Here is a 13,000-nt window from a genome sequence, read left to right on the forward strand (position 1 = left end):
CTCAGGGGTGATATAGGAATTACAACTGTCCTTACAGATTTTAATATTTTCACTGAGGTTATAATATTATTATTTTTCCCATATTTTCGCTTAGATTTTATTTCATTATTTTTCCCACTTCTTGAGTTCTGTTTTTAAAAACCTACATATACCTGATTACCACAACCATGCCACCAATATTCTTGACCTTAATCTAACCATAAACATGTCAAATCTTTTCTTCTTCTCTAATACTTTTAACTATAGTATAAACAAAACAAGTCTAGCAAGAATTTGATGTTGAAAATTTGAATAGTTTTCTTCTAAAGATTTGAAGTACTCATTCTTTCTCATTTTGATACTGTATCCCTTAAGTATACCTACATCGTACTGCTGTCCTTTTATGTCTGTGTATCGAGTCATACCTTGTGCAGAGTTACTGTGTCAAGTTCATGAATAATAGCAAGTAGATCTGGCAGCTTATGAGTAAGAAAGAAAGGGATATGCCTAACCTCTACAGAAGTTGTTGACTCATACTATTAAAAACATAACAAAAATGAAATATGAATTAAACAAACCATCTCGGAATAGGTTGTCCTAGGTAGATGAGTTTTTCATTAATACTAATAGTAATATTTTACTCTGAATATTTATAATGTGGAATTTTTTTCACATAGTAATTAGTGTTTTATTAATCCAGTAATAATAAATAACTACAGATAGACTTAGTCAAATAGAACAGCAATACGTAATGTACAATACTATACTCTGTTTTTTTTCCATCTGTCCACCCGCCTGTGGTGTTTGTGTATGGTAACACTGCGTCCCGGGCTTTAGATAGTTACGCTATGCGTAAGTTTTAGGTAAATAAAAGGATATCTGGGTGTACATTTGCAACTGAAAAGTGTTTTATAATTTACTGTATTTGAATTACACCGTTAGTATTCAAAAAAGGATATTGTTATTATTGTTGAATGTAAGCTGAATGTAACTATCTAAAGCCCGGTATGCAGTGTTACCATATGCAAACACCACAGGCGGGTGGACAGATGGAAAAAAACCGAGTATAGTAGCTTCATGTGGAAGACGTGTGTTTACTTGTGAGGAGTTTTTTTTTTTTTTTTTTTTTGCTTCTACCTTTCTCCAGGTATCACCCCTTAGTGAAGAACAAATCCTAAGGTGAACTGTACTAGTCCAAAAATATGACTCATAGTTGTCAGAAATTGCTGGCTCCAGGTGCATTTCTTTTTATCTTTTTCTCACCTATGTTTCCTGGTCAATTCCTACCTGGCTGTCCAACTTCTGTGCCTTGCCCCAATTTTCTTTGCTCATTTAAAAGCAGTTCCAGAAGGCGTCAAGAGATGAAAGCCAGTGTCTGATGAAAATATATTTTATAATCAAGACGGCCATCACTTGAGAAAAAATGTTATCACCATAATCTGATCACCAAGTCTCATTATGAATTTTTTGATATCCTACATTGCCTCTTCACTTTAGAAGAAGGAAAAGTTGTTACATTATTATATTTTTTATATTTGATTGAAGATGATATGTGAACAATATTGCCTTGTAATATTTTCTTAGTGTTAAGGAACAACTGTAAATGTAAGTATCAGGCTTGTTTTTGGCAGCTTGATTTTCTCCTTGTTGCTATCATATCTAATGATTTGGTGTTTTCAGTGAAATGATGGCTGTTCATTCTTATTCACATGGTGCTATTCCCTTGGGTGGTCACCCACAAATGCTTTTCCAGTCTAGCCTTGTTGCTGGAAGAGCTACACTCCCTATCCATGGGTACAAAGTTCCACCCTCGCAACCACAGCCTTTATTAACGCAAGTATGTACAGTAATGTTTTTTCCAGTTATTTATTTCACAGCTTAGGCTTTATTCTTAAATTGTTAAAACCCCATAGCTTACCCATTTAAAGCCATTACATACATATATGTAGTGATTTGTATTCTGTTTTGCCTTTTTTTGCCTTTTGATTAAGCTACTTTATAGTAATTTACCCTAATTAGAGAAGACCAATATCAAGACTTAAGTTAATATTTTAGTAAGCTGGAGTACATATAAAGGAGACTGGGCTGTAGGGTTGTCTTTGTAGATTGTTTTTAGCTGCCATAAAAAACATTGGAAGGTTTCTGAATGCCTAACAGTGTGATTTGTGTTTGATATTTTACTGCCCAAAATAAAAGTAAAAGATTAAGCATTAGAAGAAAGTTTTCTATCTGTAGCACATTCACAAAACTCAAATTTACTGCCAAAATCAGTTAGCTAAAAGGAAAGTGCTCTTTGGAAACTAAAATAACTGTCAAAATGGATGGGAGAGATGAAAGTACAAGGGAGGGGTAGAAAGGAAATTAAAAAGAATGCATTGCTAAAAGTAATTTGTATGAAAATCTTGTAGTAGACAGCAAATTAAATGGGAGTGAAATAGGAAAGAAATAAAAAAATAAATATATTAGTGCAATGTAAAAGTTACATGTTCAATGAGATTGGGTTTCGAAATATATACTAAAATATTAGTTTTATACATTCAACTTACCTGTCAGATATATACATAGCTATTACTCCGTCGTCCCCGACAGAAATTAAAATTTCGCGGCACACGCGGCAGGTAGGTCAGGTGATCTACCCCCCCGCCGCTGGGTGGCGGGAATAGGAACCATACCCGTTTTCTAATACATATTATTTCTGTCGCTTGGAATGTAAACAACGTTTACAGTTCCTCCTGATGGATTTTCGTGTTTCATCGCCATCGATCGTCTGGGCTAACTTTTACAGGGAAGTAATGGATCTTTGGTTCGGCATACACTTTTGTTAACTTTTTGATAAAATCTTCGAAAATTTCGAAGATTAGTGACGTGTAACTACCAAAGTTTTCGGTAGACACTCATGCACTTTCACGAAAGTGAATTACTTATACTTTCATGAAAGGGAATTACTTATATTTATTCTTTAATACAAATAAGTGTTAGATTTGATTGAGAAATGTATATCTTTCTTCCTAGTTGGGGAAGTCAGAAAAGTAACTATCCTTTAGAAGCTTTATTAGCTCTTGTGTTAACGAGCAATTATAGTAGTAACAGTACTAGTAGTTGTTGCATCCTCATCACCTTCTTACTCCGCAGAATCTACAATTTCATACTTGCAAATTGTAGACTTTGGATATAGTTCAAATGCGAACTCTTAGAACGTAAGAAGTGAATATAGTGTTCCCCCATTACAATGGAGGGTGCGTCTGATCGGCTCTTGTCTCGCTCTCAGGTCTAGACCTCTTCCAAGCTCACAAGCCCAGAGGAGAAGGAATGTCGAAAACCGTAAGGAGGTTTCAGAGAATCCCCACCGGTCAGGCGTCCCCTCGGCAGGTTCTGTAGAGCGTCCCAGACTGCCAGGGATAGCCATTGGAAAGGCATCCTAAAACAGTGTTTCTCCCTTTTTATGCCTACTGTTCCATGATGGATAGGAGAACTTCGAATGAATGAATTTGACAAAGATCCTCGTATAATGCCTTCTGGTAGAATTATTCAAAATGAGAATGACATTAATCGATCCACCTTTCGAATTGGGCGACGATTTAGCGCCTTCTAATATTAGAGATCATTCGATAACATTTGTGATAGTCATTGTTCGAACATTTTTTCGCAACTAAACGAGAACGCTATCCCATGGGGGTATGAAATTATTTTAACATAAGATTCCCCATCGGTGCATTTTTAGATATAGATCTATTCTGATTAGAAGATTTAGATTATTTGTCAATCGAATTAATTATATGGATCTCGTGGAGTGATAAAGCATATATGGATGACTTTTAAGCTTCTAGCTCCTACCATGCTTAGGACAAATCGCCTTAGGACTACGGTATGGCAAGGCATACTCACATACCGAAATTTATGCTATAATGGTCAAGTGAAATCCTTACAAAATTTCCTAAATTAATACGGTTTACCTTAATGTAACAGTATTATAGAGTATTCTATTACGCTAGAGTATGAGTTATATGATGCTTTCGTGTCTTCGAGAAGTGATCGGAGAAGCATATCTTTATTGGTGAATTGAGAGTAGGATAGAAACATTTTTCTTCGTGTTAGAAGAGGTTTCCATGAATTACCAGTACCCTTCTAGGACTTTCCTAGGAAGAAATTGTTTAAAAGGATTGTTTAGACGACACCTATTTAGTTTCTAGACTTGTCGAAGTCTCGTTCGCTTAATTATGCTTATATAAAACTTCCTGAAGCTCGATAATAATTTTATAAGATTCCTTTATTTAATGGAGTAACTGGCAACTCTGGAAAGGGAAGGCCAGACGGCTTTCGAAGACTGCTTTCGCTTTGAATTGAGAGACCAGCGGCAGTACCATGTTGTTCTCAGTCGTGAGCGGTCGTTTACAGCTCTCTCTCCTGCGAAATGGGATAACTAACCATATCTCTTCCCTACAATCGTGGTCTTAGCCTCGGATTGAGGGAATACTGAAGCTGTCATAAATAAAATATTGTCTGCCTTTTGTTAGGAAGCTTTCAAAAAGAAAGATATTACAACCTTTCAATGCTGTTTACCGTAGATAACATGATTAAAGGATTCTAATGCAGCAGAACATTATATTATTTAATGCACTCATATTTACGAAAGCATGTCTTATTAGAGTACATACTTAGTGAGAAGAGAGATGTAATAGAGATTCACTTCAAGACTACGCTATGGTTAAGTCTTTCGAGAAACGACACAACCGTATTTAGAATCGGATATTGCGCAGAAGTTGTATGAGTCGAATGGGAAACATTCTTTTAGTGGGAAATGGTTTCCCTGAATGGATTATACTACGTATATAATAGTTTTTCATAATAAGAACGGAATTAACTTATGAAATGATGTCGGGTACCATAAAGACACAGATGTTCTGGCACATAACATAAAGATAATTAGTAGGAGGCGCTAGCCTGGTGCAATAAGCCAAGAGCACCATCCAAAATATTTCTCGTTCAGGAAAAAAGGGGGGGGGGATACGGAAGAATTAACCGAGGAAAGAATAATTCCCCTTCCGATATACTCGAATTAGAGGAAAATTGAGAAGAAACATCCAACAATGGAAGTACTGTAGAATTATAGGATTCTTACAGCACCTCTTCTTATTTTGATATAGAGATTTCCTGACCACGGTAGCAAGTAATGGGCCATAAAGGCTCCAGCCAGGCTTTAACCAGGCGATAGGTGCCAGCCAGGCGCCAGCTAGAAGCGTGACTCCTCCCAGGAGCGAGGTGTGAGACGCCAGCCAGAAGCGTGACGCCTCCCAGGAGCGAGGCGCCAACCAGGCGCAAGACATCAGGATCTCCAATTTCTCAGTATTTGGAGATAGACTTTCCAAGAGTTTCCTCTTTGAGAACTGACACAAGATCAGTTTTTTCCTGACAGGGACACAAGTTGTCGCACAGGCGGCCGTGGCCCTTGTCAGGATTAACTGAAATTGCGGAAGTCTCTAACAAGAACAGACTTCTCATGTCAGGTAATATAGTGGTCGCGTGAGCGACTTCTTTCCTGGCAAGAGGAGTTGTTTTGGGAGAATCTTTGCCAGATCAATAGAGCGGCAGCCCGGACCGTTGAGATACAACGAACGAGATACCGACTGTAACCCCTATCGGTATTTTAGGAGTAGACTTGTAAACTGTGAAAACTGACCGTCTGCCGAGATATGGGTGGCTTACTTAACAAGCACCACTAATTGCTCGTTAGATTTTGGGTCTAGATCCAATATATGAGATACCAGATGAAACTAATGTATAATATATCTGCACACACTACTGATTATAGAATGACCAGTGACATAAATTTTGGAGGGTGGGTTCCCCCTGACAGACGCACTGAAAAGGGGGGGTTAATTGGATCTAGATCCAACTTAGGAGATACCGAGTAAAATTTACACTACAGTAGCACTGCACATCCTAGAATACTGTGGTGGTAATGACAGACGTTTTAGTGGGTGGTTACCCCCTGACAGACGCCCCACAACGAGTGGGGAGGGGGAGACAGGATCTGCATCCAACATTGGAGATACCAAGTATAACTTGTACTACAATTGCACTGCACATCCTAGAATGCTGTGTTGGTAATGCCAGACATTTTAGTGGGTGGTTACCCCCTGACAGACACCCCACAACTAGTGGGGAGGGGGAGGGGGAGACAGGATCTGCATCTAACATGGAGATACCAAGTAAAATTTGTACTACAATAGCACTGCACTTCCTAGAGTACTGCAGTGGTAATGACAGATATTTTAGTGGGTAGTTACCCCCTGAGGAGGCACCCCACAACGAGAGTGGGTGCCAGGAACTGCATCCAACATTGGAGATACCAGTAAAATTTGTACTACAATAGCAATGCACATCTCAGAGTACTACAGTGGTAATGACAGATATTTTATGTGGTTTCGGCCCCCTGACAGACACCCCACAACGACTTGGGAGGGGGAGGGGGAGGTGGGGGGGAGCCAGGATCTGCATCCAACATTGGAGATGCCAAGTATAATTTGTCCTACAATAGCACTGCACATCCTAGAGTACTGTGGTGGTAATAACAGACATTTTGAGGGTGGTTACCCTCTGGCGGACACCCCACAACGAGTAGGGAGGGGGAGACATGATCTGCATCCAACATTGGAGATATAAAGTAAAATTTGTACCACAATAGCACTTCATATCCTAGAATGCTGTAATGGTAATGCCAGACATTTTAGTGGGTGGTTACCCTTTCACAGCACTAACCTACGTTGGAGGGAGAGGTGGGACACTTGAAATATCATACTATCATAGGCAATATTAATATTAGAAATATGGTAAGTATCTAAAAATCGTGAGCCTGATAAAATGTAAAAGGCAAAAAAATTAACAAATATTGTTGATGTTTCAGGTATAGAATTATTGCCAGAGTTATTTTTTAAAATTCCTATTGAAGTATGGAATATTTCACTTCATTAATTCCATCAGATCTATATATCTATATAAATACTATGTGTGAGACTTCCTAGGCTTGGTCTACTTTTCTATAGTTTCACACACACACATTATATATATTATATATAATAAATATATTATATATATATAATATATATTATAACTAATATATATATATATAATATAATAATATATATATATATATATATATATATATATATATATATATATAAGTATTAGATATATAGATATAATAATTATATAGATATATAGATAGAAATATATAGATATATAGATATAATAGATATAGATATATAGATAGTATAGATATATAGATATTATGATATATAGATATATGATGATATATATAGATATATATACATACATACATACATACATACATACATACATACATACATACATACATACACATCATCATACATGCATACAGATACATGCATACATGCATACATACATACTATATACGTATAATAGCACTATCCTTTGGTTTGGAGTTATTACTTCACACAAAGTATTTTATCTGAATGGCAGGGGGTCACAATTGGCAACAGCTGCAAGTATGTGTGCTGAGCCATTTTTGAAAAATTAAACCAGTCATATGGTGCCACTCTCAGTTCCTCTAAAAAAAGAAATGTAAGATAAGTATTCTCGCTTTAATAGCGTCTTTGGTCATTTTCTTTTCTTGCCTATAGTTAGGACACTGCAGCCATATCGAGGTTCGTAGCCCAACGTGTCTTACCATAAATGAATTGTTCTTTAGTTGCTGTTGGTTTGTGTGGATGAAATGAAATTTTTATCGGATATGGAAATTCGATTGATATTAAGACCAAAGTCCCATCATAAAGAGCAGTTTTAACACTAGCACATTCACAAAGAGATGATGTATCACAACACAAATAATTACTGGAAACGGAAATGTGAATGAATTGTTCAGGATAAGCTAACTATATAAGTTGGCCTATAATATCATGTCATTTATCTAATAGTCCACTTATTTTCGGCTACCTCACTCAAATTGATCTGTACACTATCACCAAGTATCAGGTACCATATATATTCAGGGAAGAAAATCTAAACTTAAATAAAAATGATACACAGTTTGATGTTTAAAGCCAGCCGAGTGCGTTTGTCTCTTAACTTCCCGCCGGCACGCACCACAGGCAGCCTATGTAATGTTTCAATACATTCTATTGATGCTGGCTTTGAGGACCATTATTCGGCTAATCTTCTCCCTGGTAATATTTTTTTCTTTATTTGTTCATTATATCCAGTAGACAGGCACTATCATCCTATTATATCCTCACGTCTGTTCAATGCATTTACCATTGTTAATATGATTTATAATGCGTCTCCAACAGTCATAAAAATTTGACAAACGAATGTGCAAATATGTCAGCTGTGTGCAAGGCATAGGGCGTCAATCACTGGAGTAGTGATCTCCCTGCCTAGAGTGACTTCGGAAGGCCATATTGAAAGGTCTCGGTCCAGCTCTTAGTACTATATTTTATTACTATTACTTTTTTTAATCTTTATTATTATTATATTATTATTATTATTATTATTATTATTATTATTTTATTATTATTATTATTATTTTATTATTATTTTTTTTTTTTTTTTTTTTTTTTTTTTTTTTTTTTTTTTTGCTCTATCACAGTCCTCTAATTCGACTGGGTGGTATTTATAGTGTGGGGTTCCGGGTTGCATCCTGCCTCCTTAGGAGTCCATCACTTTTCTTACTAGTGTGCCGTTTCTAGGATCACACACTTCTGCATGAGACCTGGAGCTACTTCAGCTAGTTTTTTCTAGATTCCTTTTCAGGGATCTTGGGATCGTGCCTAGTGCTCCTATGATTATGGGTACGATTTCCACTGGCATATCCCATATCCTTCTTATTTCTATTTTCAGATCTTGATACTTATCCATTTTTTCCCTCTCTTTCTCTTCAACTCTGGTGTCCCATGGTATTGCGACATCAATGAGTGATACTTTCTTCTTGATTTTTGTCAATCAACGTCACGTCTGGTCTATTTGCACGTATCACCCTATCCGTTCTGATACCATAGTCCCAGAGGATCTTTGCCTGATCGTTTTCTATCACTCCCTCAGGTTGGTGCTCGTACCACTTATTACTGCAAGTAGCTGATGTTTTCTTGCACAGGCTTCCAGTGGAGGGCTTTTGCCACTGAATCATGTCCTCTTTTTGTACTGGTTCTGTGCAAGTGCCGGGCATTCACTTGCTATGTGGTTTATGGTTTCATTTTTCGTATTGGCACTTCCTACATATGGGGAGAGATGTTATTTCCGTCTATCGTACTTTGAACATATCTGGTTCTTAGGGCCTGATCTTGTGCCGCTGTTATCATTCCTTCAGTTTCCTTCTTTAGCTCTCCCCACTGTAGCCATTGCCAATTGTCATCGCTGGCTAGTTCTTTAGTCTGTCTCATGTATTGTCCGTGCATTGGTTTGTTGTGCCAGTCCTCTGTTCTTCTCTGTCTTTCTCCTGTCTCTGTATATTTCTGGGTCTTCGTCTACTTTTATTAGTCCTTCTTCCCATGCACTCTTTAGCCACTCGTCTTCACTGGTTTTCAGAATATTGCCCAGTGCTCTGTTTTCAATGTTGACGCAGTCCTCTATACTTAGTAGTCCTCCCTCCTTCCTTCGTGTTATGTATAGTCTGTCCGTATTTGCTCTTGGGGTGTAGTGCTTTGTGTATTGTCATTGTTTCCTGGTTTTCTGATCTATGCTGCGGAGTTCTGCTTCGTCCATTCCACTATTCCTGCGCTGTATCTGATTACTGGCACTGCCCATGGTTGTTTATGGCTTTTATCATATTTTCCTCCATTGAGTTTTGACTTGAGTATCGCCTTGAGTCTCTGCATATATTCTTTCCTGATCGTGTCCTTCATCTCTTGGTGTTTTATATCTCCTCCTTCCATTATTCCCAGGTATTTGTATCCTGTCTCATCTTATGTGTTTGATGTGCTCCCATCTGGTAGCTTTATTCCCTTCAGTTCTCGTTACTTTTGCCTTTTTGTATGTTGACTAAGGCGCATTTTTCTATTCCAAACTCCATTCTGATGTCCCAGATACAATCCTTACAGTCTGGGTAGGGTATCTATTTCCTTGATGCTCTTACCATACAGCTTGATGTCGTCCAGAACATCAGATGTTGATTTTGTGCCTCTTTTCTTGAGTTGGTACCCGGCATCCATCTTCTGTAGTACTTTTGTCATGGGAATCATGGATACTACGAAGAGTAGTGGGGACAGTGAGTCGCCCTGGAAGATCCCTCTCCTGATATTAACCTCTGCTAGTCTTATTCCAGAGCTTGTAAGTATGTATTCCAGTTGCGCATTGTATTTTTGAGGAAGCTGATGGTATTTTCCTCTGCCCCATATATTTTCAGGCATTCTATTAGCCATGTGTGTGGTATCATGTCGAAGGCTTTCTTTATAGTCTATCCATGCCATGCTTAGGTTGGTTTTGCCTTCTCCTACTGTTCTTCATTACCATTTTGTCTATCAGGAGCTGGTCTTTGTGCCCCTACACTTCCTTCTGCAGCCTTTCTGTTGGTAGGGGATGGTGTTTGTCTCCTCTAGGTAGTTGTATAGCCTTTCACTGATGATACCTGTTAGTAACTTCCACATTATTGGTAGGCAGGTGATAGGCCTGTTAGTTACTGGCTATATTTCCCTTACTCTTGTCTTTTTGTACTAAGGATGTTCTTCCTGTGGTCATCCATTTGTGCTTGGTGATTTGAGATACAATGCTGGAGTTGTTTCTGCTATACGTGGGTGTAGGGCCTTGAAGTTTTTTGAGCCAGTATCCATGGACTTCATCGGACCTGGGGTTTTCCAGTTTGGCATTTTCTTTAGTTGGTGTCTGACTGTGGTCTGTCGTGATCTCTGTGAATCTTTGTTTTATTCTCCCTGTTTCTTCTTCCTTGACTTCCTGGAGCCATGTTGCATGTTTGTTTGTGTGATACCGGATTGCTCCATATGTTTTCCCAGAGTCTCTTACTTGGTTCGGCTTCAGGAATTTCTGGGTGGTTGTCTTCCCTCTTAGTTGGCTGTATAGTCTTTTCTGGTTGGTTCCGAATAGTTTGTTCTGTTGGTATCCCTTATTCCTGTTCATGTACCGTTGGATCTTGTGTGCTTTGGCCTAAGCCTCTGTTTTTTTTACATCTTCTAATTGTGTTGTTTAGTCCCCTCTCTTGTACTTTGTATTCTCGTTGAGTTCCTCCTTTGTTTCTTGCTTCTTAGCCTTTTTTCTGCCATCTCTTTCAGTTTACTCAAGTCAGATCTCATCACCTTGATTTGCTTTTCCAGGCGCCTTTTCCAAGGAGGTTTGCTGTTTTAAGGTTTCTGTTGGGTTGGTTGTGACGGTGGTGTTGGTGTTCGAATCCCCATCAGTTCTGCTACTAATCTTGCTCCTGCATATGTCAAGTTATTTGTTTCTGTGATACTGGTGGTGTGTATTAGGCCCATTATTTCATTGACCTCACTTGTTTTTCTCCCCCCCTTAATTTCTTGGTGTTGTAGGCTTTCATGGTGGGGATCTTTGTTCTCTCTGTATCTGGCTCCATCCATTGTCTAATCTTTTCTACCCACATTCCGGTCCTCTCTGTTACTTCGTCGGTGTTTCTTCGTGTGTCGTTGTTTGATACTTCATCCTCCCTGTCGTCTTCTGTGGCAATCGTCTCTCAGTTTGTCCTTTCGTGAATATTCGTTGTAACGTGTGACATTTCCCTTTCCAGTTCTTCTCTTTCCTGTTGGGAGAGCCAGTTGCTTTTTCTTTATGTTCCTTACTTGATCTGCCAGCCTCTGCTCTGTTTGGGGGGTGTTATTCCTCTCATTCCAGATGTTGATCATCTTCTTCTATATCCTCTCTCCGTCGGTTGCTTCTGATGTAGCATCTCCCATATTTCCTTATTTCTTCTCTTGTCCATTTCTTCCTTTGCCTCTGTAGCTCCAATCTCAGGCTGTTTTGATTACTTTCGTTGTGGTGATCAGTTGCTGGATGACGACCTCCAAGAATACCTGACCGTCTTCCCCTTCAATTGGGTTGAATACCTGGTTGCCGGACGAAGCTCCTCTGTTGCCAGAGGTTCCATTTACGTCGTTGTCGTTTATTTCCTTCATTTCTTTCCATCATTGCTGAGTTTTGCTATTTAAAACAAAACCATAGCTGGACCCTACCCCATCAGGGATAGGTACTCATTTACAGCTGAGTAGGACTGAGTAAATTATGGTAAAGATCCTTTCCCCAAGGATCAACGCCGAGGAGAGCGGTCACCCATCCAACGACTGACCAGCCCCAATGTTGCTTAACTTGACTTAAGTCTATTGAAGACCTAACCATCTCTCCACGGCGCCACATTATTATTATTATTATTATTATTATTATTATTATTATTATTATTATTATTATTATTATTATTATTATTATTATTATTATTATTATTCGACCCAATTTCACAGAGAAAAATTACCTTATGAAAACACACCTAAGCACTCCAACCATTGTGGTCAGGCCTAAGCATCTGCTCTTGGATCTAAGCAGTGTCAATCATAAATGGTTCCTGTGTAAATACAGGACTTTCTTTGCATATGGTAGCGAAGCACTACTAAACAGTATGTACAATCACTAACCACAACACTCACAATGCACTTACTCAGTAAGCACTCACACTTGCATACATTCACTATAAACCAACACACACACACACACACACACTCTCTCTTAACATACACTCACACACACTCTCAATAACACAAAACAATATGAATACCCAACACTCACTAGGCACTCACTATACACTAAATGCTCACTAAACACTTGAAATACTAAATTTACTAAATATTCATTATACCCCAAACACTCAGTAAACATTCACTAAACACTCACTTAATCCTAAACATTAATTAAACACTAAACATTCACTAAACCCCAAGCACTCATTAAATACTAGCTTACCAAACCCTAAATACTAATTGAATACTAAACAGTGAATGAACATCCACTCATTAAAAACTTAATAAACACTTAC

General features: G+C 38.2%; 1 protein-coding gene across 4 annotated transcripts in view; it reads left to right on the top strand.

Annotated features, from left to right (window-relative positions):
• The window catches only part of LOC135214813 (G protein pathway suppressor 2-like), an 89,658-nt gene that overhangs the window by 7,229 nt on the left and 69,429 nt on the right, over positions 1-13,000 (top strand). For all 4 annotated transcript variants that reach the window (XM_064249190.1, XM_064249189.1, XM_064249191.1 and 1 more), the window contains exon 4: positions 1,660-1,816. In XM_064249190.1, coding sequence (XP_064105260.1) covers positions 1,660-1,816 — 157 coding nt within the window. The remainder of the gene's footprint in view (positions 1-1,659; positions 1,817-13,000) is intronic.

Source organism: Macrobrachium nipponense, chromosome 46, assembly GCF_015104395.2.
Source record: "Macrobrachium nipponense isolate FS-2020 chromosome 46, ASM1510439v2, whole genome shotgun sequence".
NCBI lineage: Eukaryota > Metazoa > Arthropoda > Malacostraca > Decapoda > Palaemonidae > Macrobrachium > Macrobrachium nipponense.